General features: G+C 37.1%; 1 protein-coding gene across 10 annotated transcripts in view; it reads left to right on the forward strand.

Annotated features, from left to right (window-relative positions):
• NF1 (neurofibromin 1) overlaps window positions 1–12,387 on the forward strand; it is a 305,276-nt gene that overhangs the window by 84,307 nt on the left and 208,582 nt on the right. For all 10 annotated transcript variants that reach the window (XM_037743332.1, XM_037743335.1, XM_037743336.1 and 7 more), the window contains exons 2-3: window positions 5,856–5,999; window positions 8,894–8,977. In XM_037743332.1, the coding sequence (XP_037599260.1) occupies window positions 5,856–5,999; window positions 8,894–8,977 (228 nt within the window). The remainder of the gene's footprint in view (window positions 1–5,855; window positions 6,000–8,893; window positions 8,978–12,387) is intronic.

Consider the following 12,387-nt stretch of genomic DNA (forward strand, 5'->3'; position numbering starts at 1 on the left):
ACATGCACACGAATGTTCATTGCAGCACAGTTTACAATAGCAAAGACGTGGAACCAACCCAAATGCCCATTGATGATAGACTGGACAGGGAAAATGTGGCACATATACACCATGGAATGTTACACAGCCATCAAAAATGATGAGTTAGTGCCCTTTGTAGGGACATGGATGAACCTGGAAACCATCATTCTCAGTAAACTGACACAAGAGCAGAAAATCAAACACTGCATGTTCTCAATCATAGGCGGGTGTTGAACAATGAGAACATGTGGACACAGGGAGGGGAGCACTACACACTGGGGTCTGTTGGGGGGAAATAGGGGAGGGACCGCAGCGGGTAGGGAGTTGGGTAGAGATAGCATGGGGAGAAATGCCAGTTATAGGTGAAGGGGAGGAAGGCAGCAAATCACACTGCCATGTGTGTACCTATGCAACAATCTTGCATGTTCATCACATGTACCCCAAAACCTGAAATGCAATAAAAAAATAAAAAGATACAGTTTCAATTTTTTTTTTTAATTTCAAAAATAATTTCAGCAAAGTTTTCTTGAATTGTAGTTTCTAATATCCATCTTATTCCATTGGTTTCTTTCGTCGGTGATTCCTGTTGTATGTATGTTGGATCTTCTTTTTCTATCTTTTTTTGGTCACTTTACTGCAAATCCTTATTATCTCTTTTGTAATTTCTTTTTATATTACAACTTCCTTCCTTATTCCTTTGGTTTTTTTGGGTAAACATTCTTTTACTGTTAAAGCATTATCTTCTGTGTTAACTCATGCTTGTGTATCTTCTGGTTAGTCTTCATTTCTGGAATGATTTTTCTTTTTTCTAATTCTTTCATGAGTTCTATTAATTATTTCTATCTGTAATTCTTATTTGTGTTATTCCACATCTTTTGTCATTTTCTTAATTTCTCTTGGCTCATTTTGAAATAATAGTTTACAGCTTTCATCTGTTGGTGGATATGCCTTTTTGATACTTTCATTTTCTGTTGTTTAAACCCTTATTCTTATGTTTTTCTGTTTTTTATTCCTTCTTATAATAACTTTACATATGATTTGACCATAGTACTTTTGTGTTCACTCATTTTTATGTGAAATTAATTTTTCTGAATTGGTAGAAGGGATTTGTAGGCCAGGATAGCTCTGTAGCTTTATGGCTCTAGAGATAATTATTTTTTTATTTTCATGAAATTTTTTTAAAAAATGGTCTAATTCTTTCAGAGCTCTCTTGTTCATCTTTCTCTTTTTCATCTTTGTTTGGACCTTTTTTCTTTTCGCTTTTTACCCCTACTTTCAATTTGAAGTTTATTCTGAGCAGTTTCTCCTCAGTGTGGGCTATCGTGAAAGGATAGTTTAGAATTGTGCCATCTCGTCGGATTTGATAATTACGTGTCAGGCTACTTCAAGCTAAATTTAAACTTTAATAGTAACTTAAATAAACTTCAAACTTTTGATTTCTCATCTATACCAGCTACGTTACAAGTATTTAATAGCTATATGTCATGACTAGTTGCTATTGTATTGAGCATTTCTAATATGGAGCAATAGCATTACCACAGCAAATTCTATTAGACAGTGATGGTTTTGAGTGTGCGCCATTCTTTTCAGACTTTATGATAGGCCTTTGTCACTCATCTGCAAATTGGAATTAGCATAACTACCCTCTGTTTTGGCTAATATTCCTAACTTGGGCTGCTGTGCTTTTCATTAAGGATTCAGTACAGTGGGGATCTCCTCTTGTCAGATCTACTAGACATTCTGCTTCCCCCTGCTTTTTCTTACATAAATGCATATACCACACCAGTATTTTCTTTTGTTTTGTTTTCCAGAGACAAGCTCTCACTCTGTTGCCCAAACTAGAGTGCAGTGGCTGGATTACTGCAACTTTTTAGGCTCAAGCAATCTGCCTGCACAGCCTCTTGAGTAGCTGGATTACAGGCATATGCTACCAGGCCGAGCTTTTTTTGTTTGTTTGTTTAAGTAAAAATGAAGTCTCACTCTGTTGTCCAGGCTGGTCTTCAACTCATGGGCTCACGCATTCCTCCTGCCTCAGTCTTCCGAAGTGCTGGGATTACAGGCATGAGCCACTGCACCTGTCCACAACCAGTTTTGTAACTGTAACTGTAAATGGTTTGTTCCTATTTGTTCACTTCTCTGGGTATGAGAATGAGGAGCTTTGTCCCTTTATTTTTATGTTGGTGTTTATCTGTTCATCAGTTTCTGTATATTATTATTTTTATTGTACTTTAGGTTCTGGGGTACATGTGCAGATCATGAAGGGTTGTTGCTTAAGTACACACATGGCAATGTGGTTTGCTGCCTCCATCCCCCCGTCACCTACATCTGGCATTTCTCCCCATGTTATCCCTCCCTAACCTTCCCACACCCTCTGTCCCTCCCTTGGCTCCCCCAACAGACCCCAGTGTGTGATGCTTCCCTCCCTGTGTCCCTGTGTTCTCATTGTTCAACACCTGACTATGAGTGAAAACATGCGGTGTTTGATTTTCTGTTCTTGTGTGAGTTTGCCGAGAATGATGGTTTCCAGATTCATCCACGTCCCTACAAAGGACACAAACTCATTTTTTATGGCTGCATAGTAGTTCATGGTGTGTATGTGCCACATTTTCCTTGTCCAGTCTATTGTCAATGGGCATTTGGGTTGGTTCCAGGTCTTTGCTATCGTAAACAGTGCCACTATGAACATATGTGTGCATGTGTCTTTATAATAGAATGATTTATAATCCTTTGGGTATATACCCAGGAATGGGATTGTTGGATCAAATGGAATTTCTATTTCTAGGTCCTTGGGGAAGCACCGCACTGTCTTCCACAATGGTTGAACTAGTTTACACTCCCACCAACACTGTAAAAGTGTTCCTATTTCTCCACATCCTCTCCAGCATCTGTTGTCTCCAGATTTTTTAATGATCGCCGTTCTAAGTGGCATGAGGTGGTATCTCAATGTGGTTTTGATTTGCATTTCTCTAATCAGTGATGATGAGCATTTGTTCATATGTTTGTTGGCCTTAGATATGTCTTCTTTTGAAAAGTGTCTGTTCATATCCTTCGCCCACTTTTGGATGGGTTTGCTTTTTCTTGTAAATCTGTTTTTAGTTCTTTGCAGCTTCTGGATATTAGTCCTTTGTCAGATGGGTAGGTTGCAAAAATTTTTTCCCATTCCGTTGGTTGCCGGTTCACCCTAATGATTGTTTCTTTTGCTGTACCAAAGCTCTGGAGTTTAATTAGGTCCCATTTGTCTATTTTGGCTTTTGTTGCCAATGCTTTTGGTGTTTCAGTCATGAAGTCCTTGCCTATGCCTATGTCCTGAATGGTTTTACCTAGGTTTTCTTCTAGGGTTTTTACGGTGTTAGGTCTTATGCTTAAGTCTTTAATCCATCTGGAGTTACTTTTAGTGTAAGGTGTCAGGAAGGGGTCCAGTTTCTGCTTCCTGCATATGGCTAGCCAGTTTTCCCAACACCATTTATTAAACAGGGAATCCTTTCCCCATTGCCTGTTTTTGTCAGGTTTGCCAAAGATCAGATAGTTATAGATGAGTGGTGTTGCCTACAGGGCCTCCGTTCTGTTCCATTGGTCTGTCTCTCTGTTTTGGTACCAGTACCGTGCTGTTTTGATTACTGTAGCCTTGTAGTATACTTTGACGTCAGGTAGCGTGATGCCTCTGGCTTTGTTCTTTTTGCTTAGAATTGTCTTGGCTATGCCAGCTCTCTTTTGGTTCCATATGAAGTGGTTTTTTCCAGTTCTTTGAAGAAGGTCATTGGTAGCTTAATGGGGTTAGTGTTGAATCTATAAAGTACTTTGGGCAGTATGGCCATTTTCATGATATTGATTCTTCCTAACCATGAGCATGGAATTTTTCTCCATCTCTTTGTGTCCTCTCTTATTTCCTCTAGCAGTGGTTTGTAGTTCTCCTTGAAGAGGTCCTTTACATCCTTTGTTAGTTGTATTCCTAGGTATTTTATTCTTTTTGTAGCAATCATGAATGGGAGTTTGCTCATGATTTGGCTCTCTGTTAGTCTGTTATTGGTGTATAGAAATGCTTGTGATTTCTGCACATTGATTTTGTATCCTGAGACTTTGCTGAAGTTGCTTATCAGTTTAAGGAGATTTTGGGCTGAGATGATAGGGTCTTCTAAATATACAATCATGTCGTCTGCAAACAGAGACATTTTGACTTCCTCCTTTCCTAATTGAATACCCTTTATTTATTTATTTATTTTCTTGCCTAATTGCTCTGGATAGAACTTCCAATACTATATTGAATAGGACTGGTGAGAGAGGGCATCTTTGTCTAGTGCCAGATTTAAAGGGAATGCTTCCAGTTTTTGGGTATTCAGTATGATATTGGCTGTAGGTTTGTCGTAAATAGCTTTTATTGTTTTGAGGTATGTTCTTTTGATACCTAGTTTATTGAGACAGTTTGTGGTTTTACTAGAGAAATTTTAGTTTCTCTGATTTTTTTTTTTTTTTCTTTTGAGATGGAATCTTTTTCTGTTGCCCAGGCTGTAGTGCAGTGGTGCTATCTTGGCTCAGTGCAATACCACCTCTTAAGGTCAAGCCATTCTTGTGCTGCAGCATCCCTGGTATCTGGGATGACAGGCATGTGCCACCACACCTAGCTAATTTTTGTATTTTTAAAGACAGGGTTTCACCATGTTGGCCATACTTGCGGTCTCAAACTCTGAATGATCCACCCAACTTGGCCTCCTAAAGTGCTGGGATTGGGAACGTGAGCCACTGTGGCCATTTCTGTGATTTTTATGGGATACTTAGGGAGATTCACAGCTGCATTTTAGCCCCTTCCATCTTCTAAAATCCCCATTTTTGACCCTTCGGGTTTTGTTTTCCTTCATAATCTTTATAATTAACATTATGGAGTTCTGTAGTTTCTGTTTTGCCCCCTACTGTATACTCTAAAATTGGCACCCCATTTTGCTTAGTATTTCTTTACTATCAAATTAATCATTTATTGTTAACTGACTTAGCAAACTTGGGCATGCCACTTGGCCTCTTTCCACCTTTAGTTATACCATGTTAAAAATCAGAAAGTTGTATTTGGGTTTGTTTTTTTCACAGAGGAACCTTGCTAGGTTTCTCTGTTAGCATTAGCAGGGTTTAACATGAACAGTAAGTATGTGCATGATGATTGAAATACAGAATGCTGCATTTGAACAGAGTAGAGATGAACGTCTAGACAGTGGAACTTAACTCATTCACAGAGAAATGTAAATGTGATCTTCTCAAAGAGTGTTTTTTCTCATGGGATTTTTCTGTTTGTGTTCTGTTATCCCGTCAATTGTGTAACTGAGGGTGCTTATCTTACTGTCGGTCTTACTGTGTTTTCTCCAGGTTTTATAGTTTTTTTCTTGTTTCTGAACAATCAGCAGTTGTTTGCCATTATTCACTAGAAGTCTAGGGCATAGATTTTCTTGATCTGTTTTTCTTTTAATGTTTGAGTTCAGTATATAAGGGAAATGGTTATATGCATTTTATTGCAGACATTCTCTGAAATAATTTTTAGCCACAAGGAAATAGCTCTATTTATGTGAGTCATCATTTCTTCTTATATAGTGCTGGGTGAAGAATTTAATTTTGTAGATAGACATTTATGAAGTCCAGAAAGAAAGCTGCAAAAATGGAAGTTTCCAAAGAATTTAAGATTTTGTGTAATAAATGGTATTATATATTGAAAATCAGAGTTTGAGATGCAAATATAGGTATCTGTGGTTGATAAAATTTTCCTAAAACATCATGATTTTCATTGGGAAGTAAGTTATTTATAGTCATTTCCAGGGATAAGCTCTTTATGTGTTTTTTCTTTTTTCTTTTTTCAGCTTCCAATAAAAACAGGACAACAGAACACACATACCAAAGTCAGTACTGAGCACAACAAGGAATGTCTAATCAATATTTCCAAATACAAGTTTTCTTTGGTTATAAGCGGCCTCACTACTATCTTAAAGAATGTTAACAATATGGTGAGTATTTGGGTTACTGTGTTTTGGGGAATTTGCTTTCTTTTGTTTTTGATTTGAAAGTTTAGAACAGCATATTTTGAAGTATGGAAAGTGATTTTCTGTGGACTTTGGATTTAACCACTAATCTTATTTTATTCATGAGCACAGGTAACTTTTTTTATTTTGATTTTTTCAGAATTTTTATCAGCTGGGTTTTAGATTCAATAAGCACAAGTAACCATAACTTTCATCTTGATTTTTTATTATTTCCCTTAGAAACATCTCTTATTTGTGACCCTATCTCCTTTTCCAGTATTTTTATTGAATTACGATTTCACACAGCTTTTGTGTCATACACGAATTGACCACGGTAATCTATTATACATATTTTTCTTTAGCGTCTTATTTAAATTTAGATCATTGTCCCAATCTTAAGTAGATGATAAATAAAATATGATCTCATAGTCCTAAAATGTGGATTGATTTTTTATGAATATATTAATGTTTTTTCTTCCTTCTGTAACCTGTGACATTCTGTAGTAAAGAGCCTGTTGTTGAAACAGTTTTTATCAAATACCAATTTCATCAAATAATTCCATGTTAAAAGCTCATAATTTCTTTTTTCTTTCCATTTTCTAAAATGTATTGATATTTCCTAGACTTTAGAGTACTCCAACTGTTCTCCCTCTGTACCTTTGTACATGTAACATCTTTCGTCTCTCTCAAGCTATCCCTTCCTTTCTGTCAATTCCTATTTAACATCTTCATTCTAAGCTATTCCAAACTAACATACTCAGTTCATGGCAACTGATCTGGATTTTTCTTGGTTAACTCTGAACTCTCTGCTGGTCTTTAACATGTATGCATGCATTTCATTCATTCATTTATTTCCTGAATTCATTTACTTATGAATGAATGAATGATTGACAGGGTCTCATTCTGTCGCCCAGGTTGGAATGCAGTGGCGCAATCTCAGTTCACTGCAACCTCCACCTTCCAAATTCAAGTGATTCTTTTGCCTCAGGCTTCCGGAGTTCAAGTGATTCTCCTGCCTCAGACTCCCCAGTAGCTGGGATTACAGGTGTGTGCAACCATGCCTGGCTAACTTTTTGTATTTTTAGTAGAGATGAGGTTTCACCATATTAGCTAGGCTGGTCTTGAACTTCTGACCTCAGGTGATCCACCCACCTTGGCCTCCCAGAGTGCTGGGATTACAGGTGTGAGCCACCTCACCCAGCATACATTTATAATCCAAATCTGTATTTGTTTGTATTGAGTTGTGAAGTAGCTTCTGGTTGTAGATTGTGAAGATGATTTCCCCTCCCTTTTTTTTGAGATGGTCCTTAGGTTTATTAGATAATGTTCTAGTATGACATTGAAAAGACATGAAGTTACCTTTTTGCCTTATTCCCATATTTTAGATACTTTTTCTCTTGTTCTATTTTGACATATAATAATTGTACATGTTTATGGGTACATATTAATGTTTCAATACATATAATGTATAGTGATCCCACTAGGGTAATTAGCATATCCATCATCTCATCGTTTATCATTTCTTTGTGTTGGGAATATTCAGTATTCTCCTGTTACTTGAAACTATATAATGTTAACTATAGTCATTCTACAGTAGTACAAAACCCTAAGACTTATTCTTCCTATCAAGTTGTATTTCTGTGTCCTTTAACAAATCTCTCTCCACCCCCATTTCCCCTACCCTACCCATCCTCTAGTGTCCTCTCTTCACCTTTTTACTCTTTTTAGCTTCTACATATGAGTGAGAACATGTGGTGAATAACTCTTTGTTCACATCATCCTTGGTATGTTTCCTCTTAAGAAAGTTGCTTAGACAGTACCCTAAACTGACAAAACTAATAAACTGGAGGTGTAGAAAATCATTTACCTTCTTTAAAGAGAAAATTTATATTTTACCCCTGAAAGCAGGACCTTTTATAAATATGTAAAGAGATTTGTGAAGCTCCTCAGTTGCAGTGTGTGAGCACAGTTTAGGATTTTGCACATATGAGTATGTGGCTGTGTTCCTAGTTAGATTGAAATATTTTAATGTTTGGGACCCTCTTTTCAAAACAAAACAGTATTGATATATTGGCTTTCACTGAGTGCTAACTAAATAAATTTTCAAAACCACAGTCTCTTGTTAATACATATGTATTATCAATTTTGAGGATAGTGAGTACTTAAAATTCACTGTGGTGCTATAGCATTTTGTTGCTATAAGAATTGAGACTTTGAGGGCCCAGCACAGTGGCTCACGCCTGTAGTCCCAGCACTTTGGGAGGCCGAGGTGGGCGGACCATGAGGTCAAGAGATGGAGACCACCCTGACCAACATGGTGAAACCCTGTCTGTACTAAAAAATACAAAAAAATTAGCCGGGCATGGTGGTGCTGCCTGTAGTCCCAGCTACTCAGGAGGCTGAGGCAGGAGAATTGTTTGAAACCTGAAAATGGAAGTTGCAGTGAGCCGGGATGGCACCATTGCACTCCAGCCTGGTGATAGAGTGAGACTCTGTTTCAAAAAAAAAAAAAAAAAAAAAATAGTTAAGACTTATATGATTTTGTGGCATAAAAGGATAGTTAAATGCCCAATTCAGGATTCTGGTACAGATCTATATGTGTATCTAAATCATACATATTTTTAAAACATGAACCAAAACAACATCTTTTACTGTTACAAGGTTAATGGCAGACTAATAAATGCCGTTTCGGTTTGCCTGAGAATTTAATTTTTATGAGGCTTAGGATAAAATCAGAAATAATAGATTTAAGTATAGTATAATCTGGGAGATAAAATAGAAGAACATTGTTGATCTTTAGTCTTTCAATTTTCAGATGTGTGTTGATTGGTAGCGGAGAGTGAAACTAACTTTTATGTTCTGAATGTCTTTTCTGTTAGAGAATATTTGGAGAAGCTGCTGAAAAAAATTTGTATCTCTCTCAGTTGATTATATTGGATACACTGGAAAAATGTCTTGCTGGGGTAAGTAAATGGATTCTCAAGTAGGCAGGCTTTGTGAATTCAATCTTGAGAATGATCTTATGTACCAAAGTACAGATGTGCACCAAGAGGACAGTCATATGGACTGTCTAAGACATACAAATATGAGTTTTGTTAATAGAGCTGATCTGGTGATAATTTTTCATGAGAAAATTATTCTCTCATCTTTTGTAAATTAAATAGATAATAATTTTACTTATAAAATGTTATGTTTTAGCCACATATCTGTCTCTCAGGTTTTTAAGAAAATGTTTTATGAAGAGATCACTATTTGATTTAACTGGTCTCTCAGAGAGGTGTGACAGAATGTGATTCAGAAGACCAAGAATAATCTTGTATTCTCTCCTATATGAATGTGATTTTAATATTCTACTTCTCAAATTTATATAAATGAGAACTTAAAAATTAAGTCTATTGAGGATAGATATTACATTGAGAACACTTTTTTTTTTTAAAGTTTATTGCATTTTAGGTTTTGGGGTACATGTGAAGAACATGCAAGATTGTTGCATAGGCACACACGTGGCAGTGTGATCTGCTGCCTTCCTCCCCATCACCCACATCTAGCACTTCTCCCCATGCTATCTCCCCCCAACCCCCCCCCCCCCACCCTCCCTCCCCTATTTCCCCCCAACAGACCCCAGCGTGTAGTGCTCCCCTCCCTGTGTCCACGTGTTCTCATTGTTCAACACCCGCCTATGAGAGAACATGCGGTGTTTGATTTTCTGCTCTTGTGTCAGTTTGCTGAGAATGATGGTTTCCAGGTTCATCCATGTCCCTACAAAGGACACGAACTCATCATTTTTGATGGCTACATAATATTCCATGGTGTATATGTGCCACATTTTCCCTGTCCAGTCTATCATCGATGGACATTTGGGTTGTTTCCAGGTCTTTGCTATTGGAAACAGTGCTGCAATGAACATTCGTGTGCACGGAGAACACTTGTTTTATGTAGACACAAACATATGTGATAGGTATGTGAAGGAGGAGAGTACCAAACAATTGTTTCTCGGGTTTCTTGTAAGTTGTTATCTCAGTGTATTTCAACCATGACTTAATTTAAACTTTTTCAAGAATATTTCTATTGTGTAAAGCAAAGTGTTTCTGTACGTCAGTAGCCTTAATTCTTCCTCGGACATGGCATAAAAGTTTATATAATTATATAAATTAAATACCTCCATTTTAATGATCTGCGTAGTCTGTGTGTATTGTAATCAACTCATTTCTTATGCTCTGTCTTCCTTTGGCTCAGAATTCAGAATTTTGTTTTTATTCAGAATTGCTTTCCTTCTTTACATATGTTGCAGTTCTCTATAGCAAAGCTAGTTGGAAGAGACCTTAATATATGGTGACTTATAGTCTGGTTGAGAATGTTTGTGGAAGCACTGGGATAGGGAATTGAAAAACTATATGTATATTGACCCAACTGTGTATCCCTAGGGAGGGCTGTAAGCCCAGAAAATCTAAGCATCACATATATATTTTTTTTCTTTTGAGACAGAGTCTCACTCTGTGGTCCAAGCTGAAGTGCAGTGGTGCCATCTTGGCTCACTGCAACTTCTCCCTCCTGGATTCAAACTACTGTCATGCCTCAACCTCCTGAGTAGCTAGGATTACAGGCTTGCACCAGCATGCCCAGCTATTTTTTTTTTTGTATTTTCAGTAGCCATGGGGTTTCACTATGTTGGCCACGCTAGTTTTGAATTCCTGTCCTCAAGTGATCCACCCACTTCGGCCTCCCAAAATGCTGGGATTACAGATGTGAACCACCATGCCTGGCCTAAGCATAATATTTTAAATTCTCTTATTGGCCCTTGACCATACTCCAGAATTGTGGAGACAGTGTTTATAAGTTTTCTACTTAAAATTGAAGGCCAGCTAGTTGTTTTAGCATGATATTTTCTGTTAACTTGTGATATGCTATTTATGTGTAAAATGGAGCAAAAGAGCAAAATAGCTGTTACATAGGATGATGGGATTGGGAAGGTGGGCAAATTTTAAACTCTTCTTGAATCAGTCTTTTCCAGTGGTCTTATTACTTTGACTGTAAATTACCAGTAAATCAGCCACACACATGATTAAATGGTAGGGCATAGGGTGGTTTATTGCCTCGTTCAGTTTTACAGCTTTTCTCCATTAACATTTATAATTGTGAGGTAATGATAAATGTATTTGGAGAATGATTAGTGATATTATTGGCTTCTGTTAGATTTAATACTCTTTGAGGATAGCTTAATTGAAATGCTAATAAGTGAGCCTGGTATACCTTATTTAATGCATTAAATGTATATTACCTTGCCCTGCTCTATTACTGAAAAATATGTATGCTTTTTCACTAAATTTACTGTTTAAAAATAATGCTATTTATATTATTGAACAATGGTGTTTTCTTCATTTCCTTCAATGATTTTACAGATGTTTCTTGATTCTTAGTTTTAAATCAGAGTAAATTGAGGCAGTTTAAGAAAAACTGAGTCCACAAGTACATGTTTGTCATATACATAGTTGGAGTAGTTAAATGAAAGAAAACTCTTACCAATACCTTAGGAGTGAAATTTTGTACAATTTGAGTTTCAATATCTGTATCATCTCGTTAGCTTATAAACAAGATAGGCATTGTAATGTGAAATTTACAGGTTTTTGTGAAATCTGTTTAGGTACTGTCCCTATGTTTCAGTGTATTTGCATCTGAAAGTGCTTGGATTGCAGTTACAGAATTGAGCGTAGCACACAATTGTATAAATTTTTGCTGTTTGCCATCTTGCTCAGTGTTATTAAACTTCTTATTCACATATAGATAATCAAGACTGTTAGGTGAAATAGTAATGTGGAACAGCATGCCTGCAGGATGGCTTGTCTATTGATTGTTAATTGTATATTTTTACAAAGTAGAGATTTCCATGTTAATACCAAAGTTAATCAAACTTAGTGTCATTAATGGGACCACTTGGTGTTATGTGCTCATGGTATGATGCTATATAAACTCTAGCGAATCCCCTAAACTGTTTAACTTGAATCTAATCAGGACATTAGATTTAAATTTTAGCTTACAGCAAATATATAGGCTGGGCGCCGTGACTCATGCCTGGAATGTCATCACTTTGGGAGGCCAAGGCAGGTGGATCGCTTGAGGCCAGGAGTCCAAGACCAGCCTGGCCAACATGGCGAAACCCCATCTCTGCTAAAAATACAAAAATTAGCCAGATGTGGTGGCATGTGCCTGTAGTCTCAGCTACTCGGGAGGCTGAGGCAGGAGAATCGCTTGGAACCAGGAGGCGGACGTTGCAGTGAGCCAAGGTCACGCCACTGCACTCCAGCCTGGACCTTAGAGCAAGACTCCGTCTCAAAAAAAATAAATAAGAAGAAAATATACAATACAGTAACTAGAA

Source organism: Cebus imitator, unplaced genomic scaffold, assembly GCF_001604975.1.
Source record: "Cebus imitator isolate Cc_AM_T3 unplaced genomic scaffold, Cebus_imitator-1.0 Scaffold140, whole genome shotgun sequence".
In the NCBI taxonomy this organism is placed as follows: domain Eukaryota; kingdom Metazoa; phylum Chordata; class Mammalia; order Primates; family Cebidae; genus Cebus; species Cebus imitator.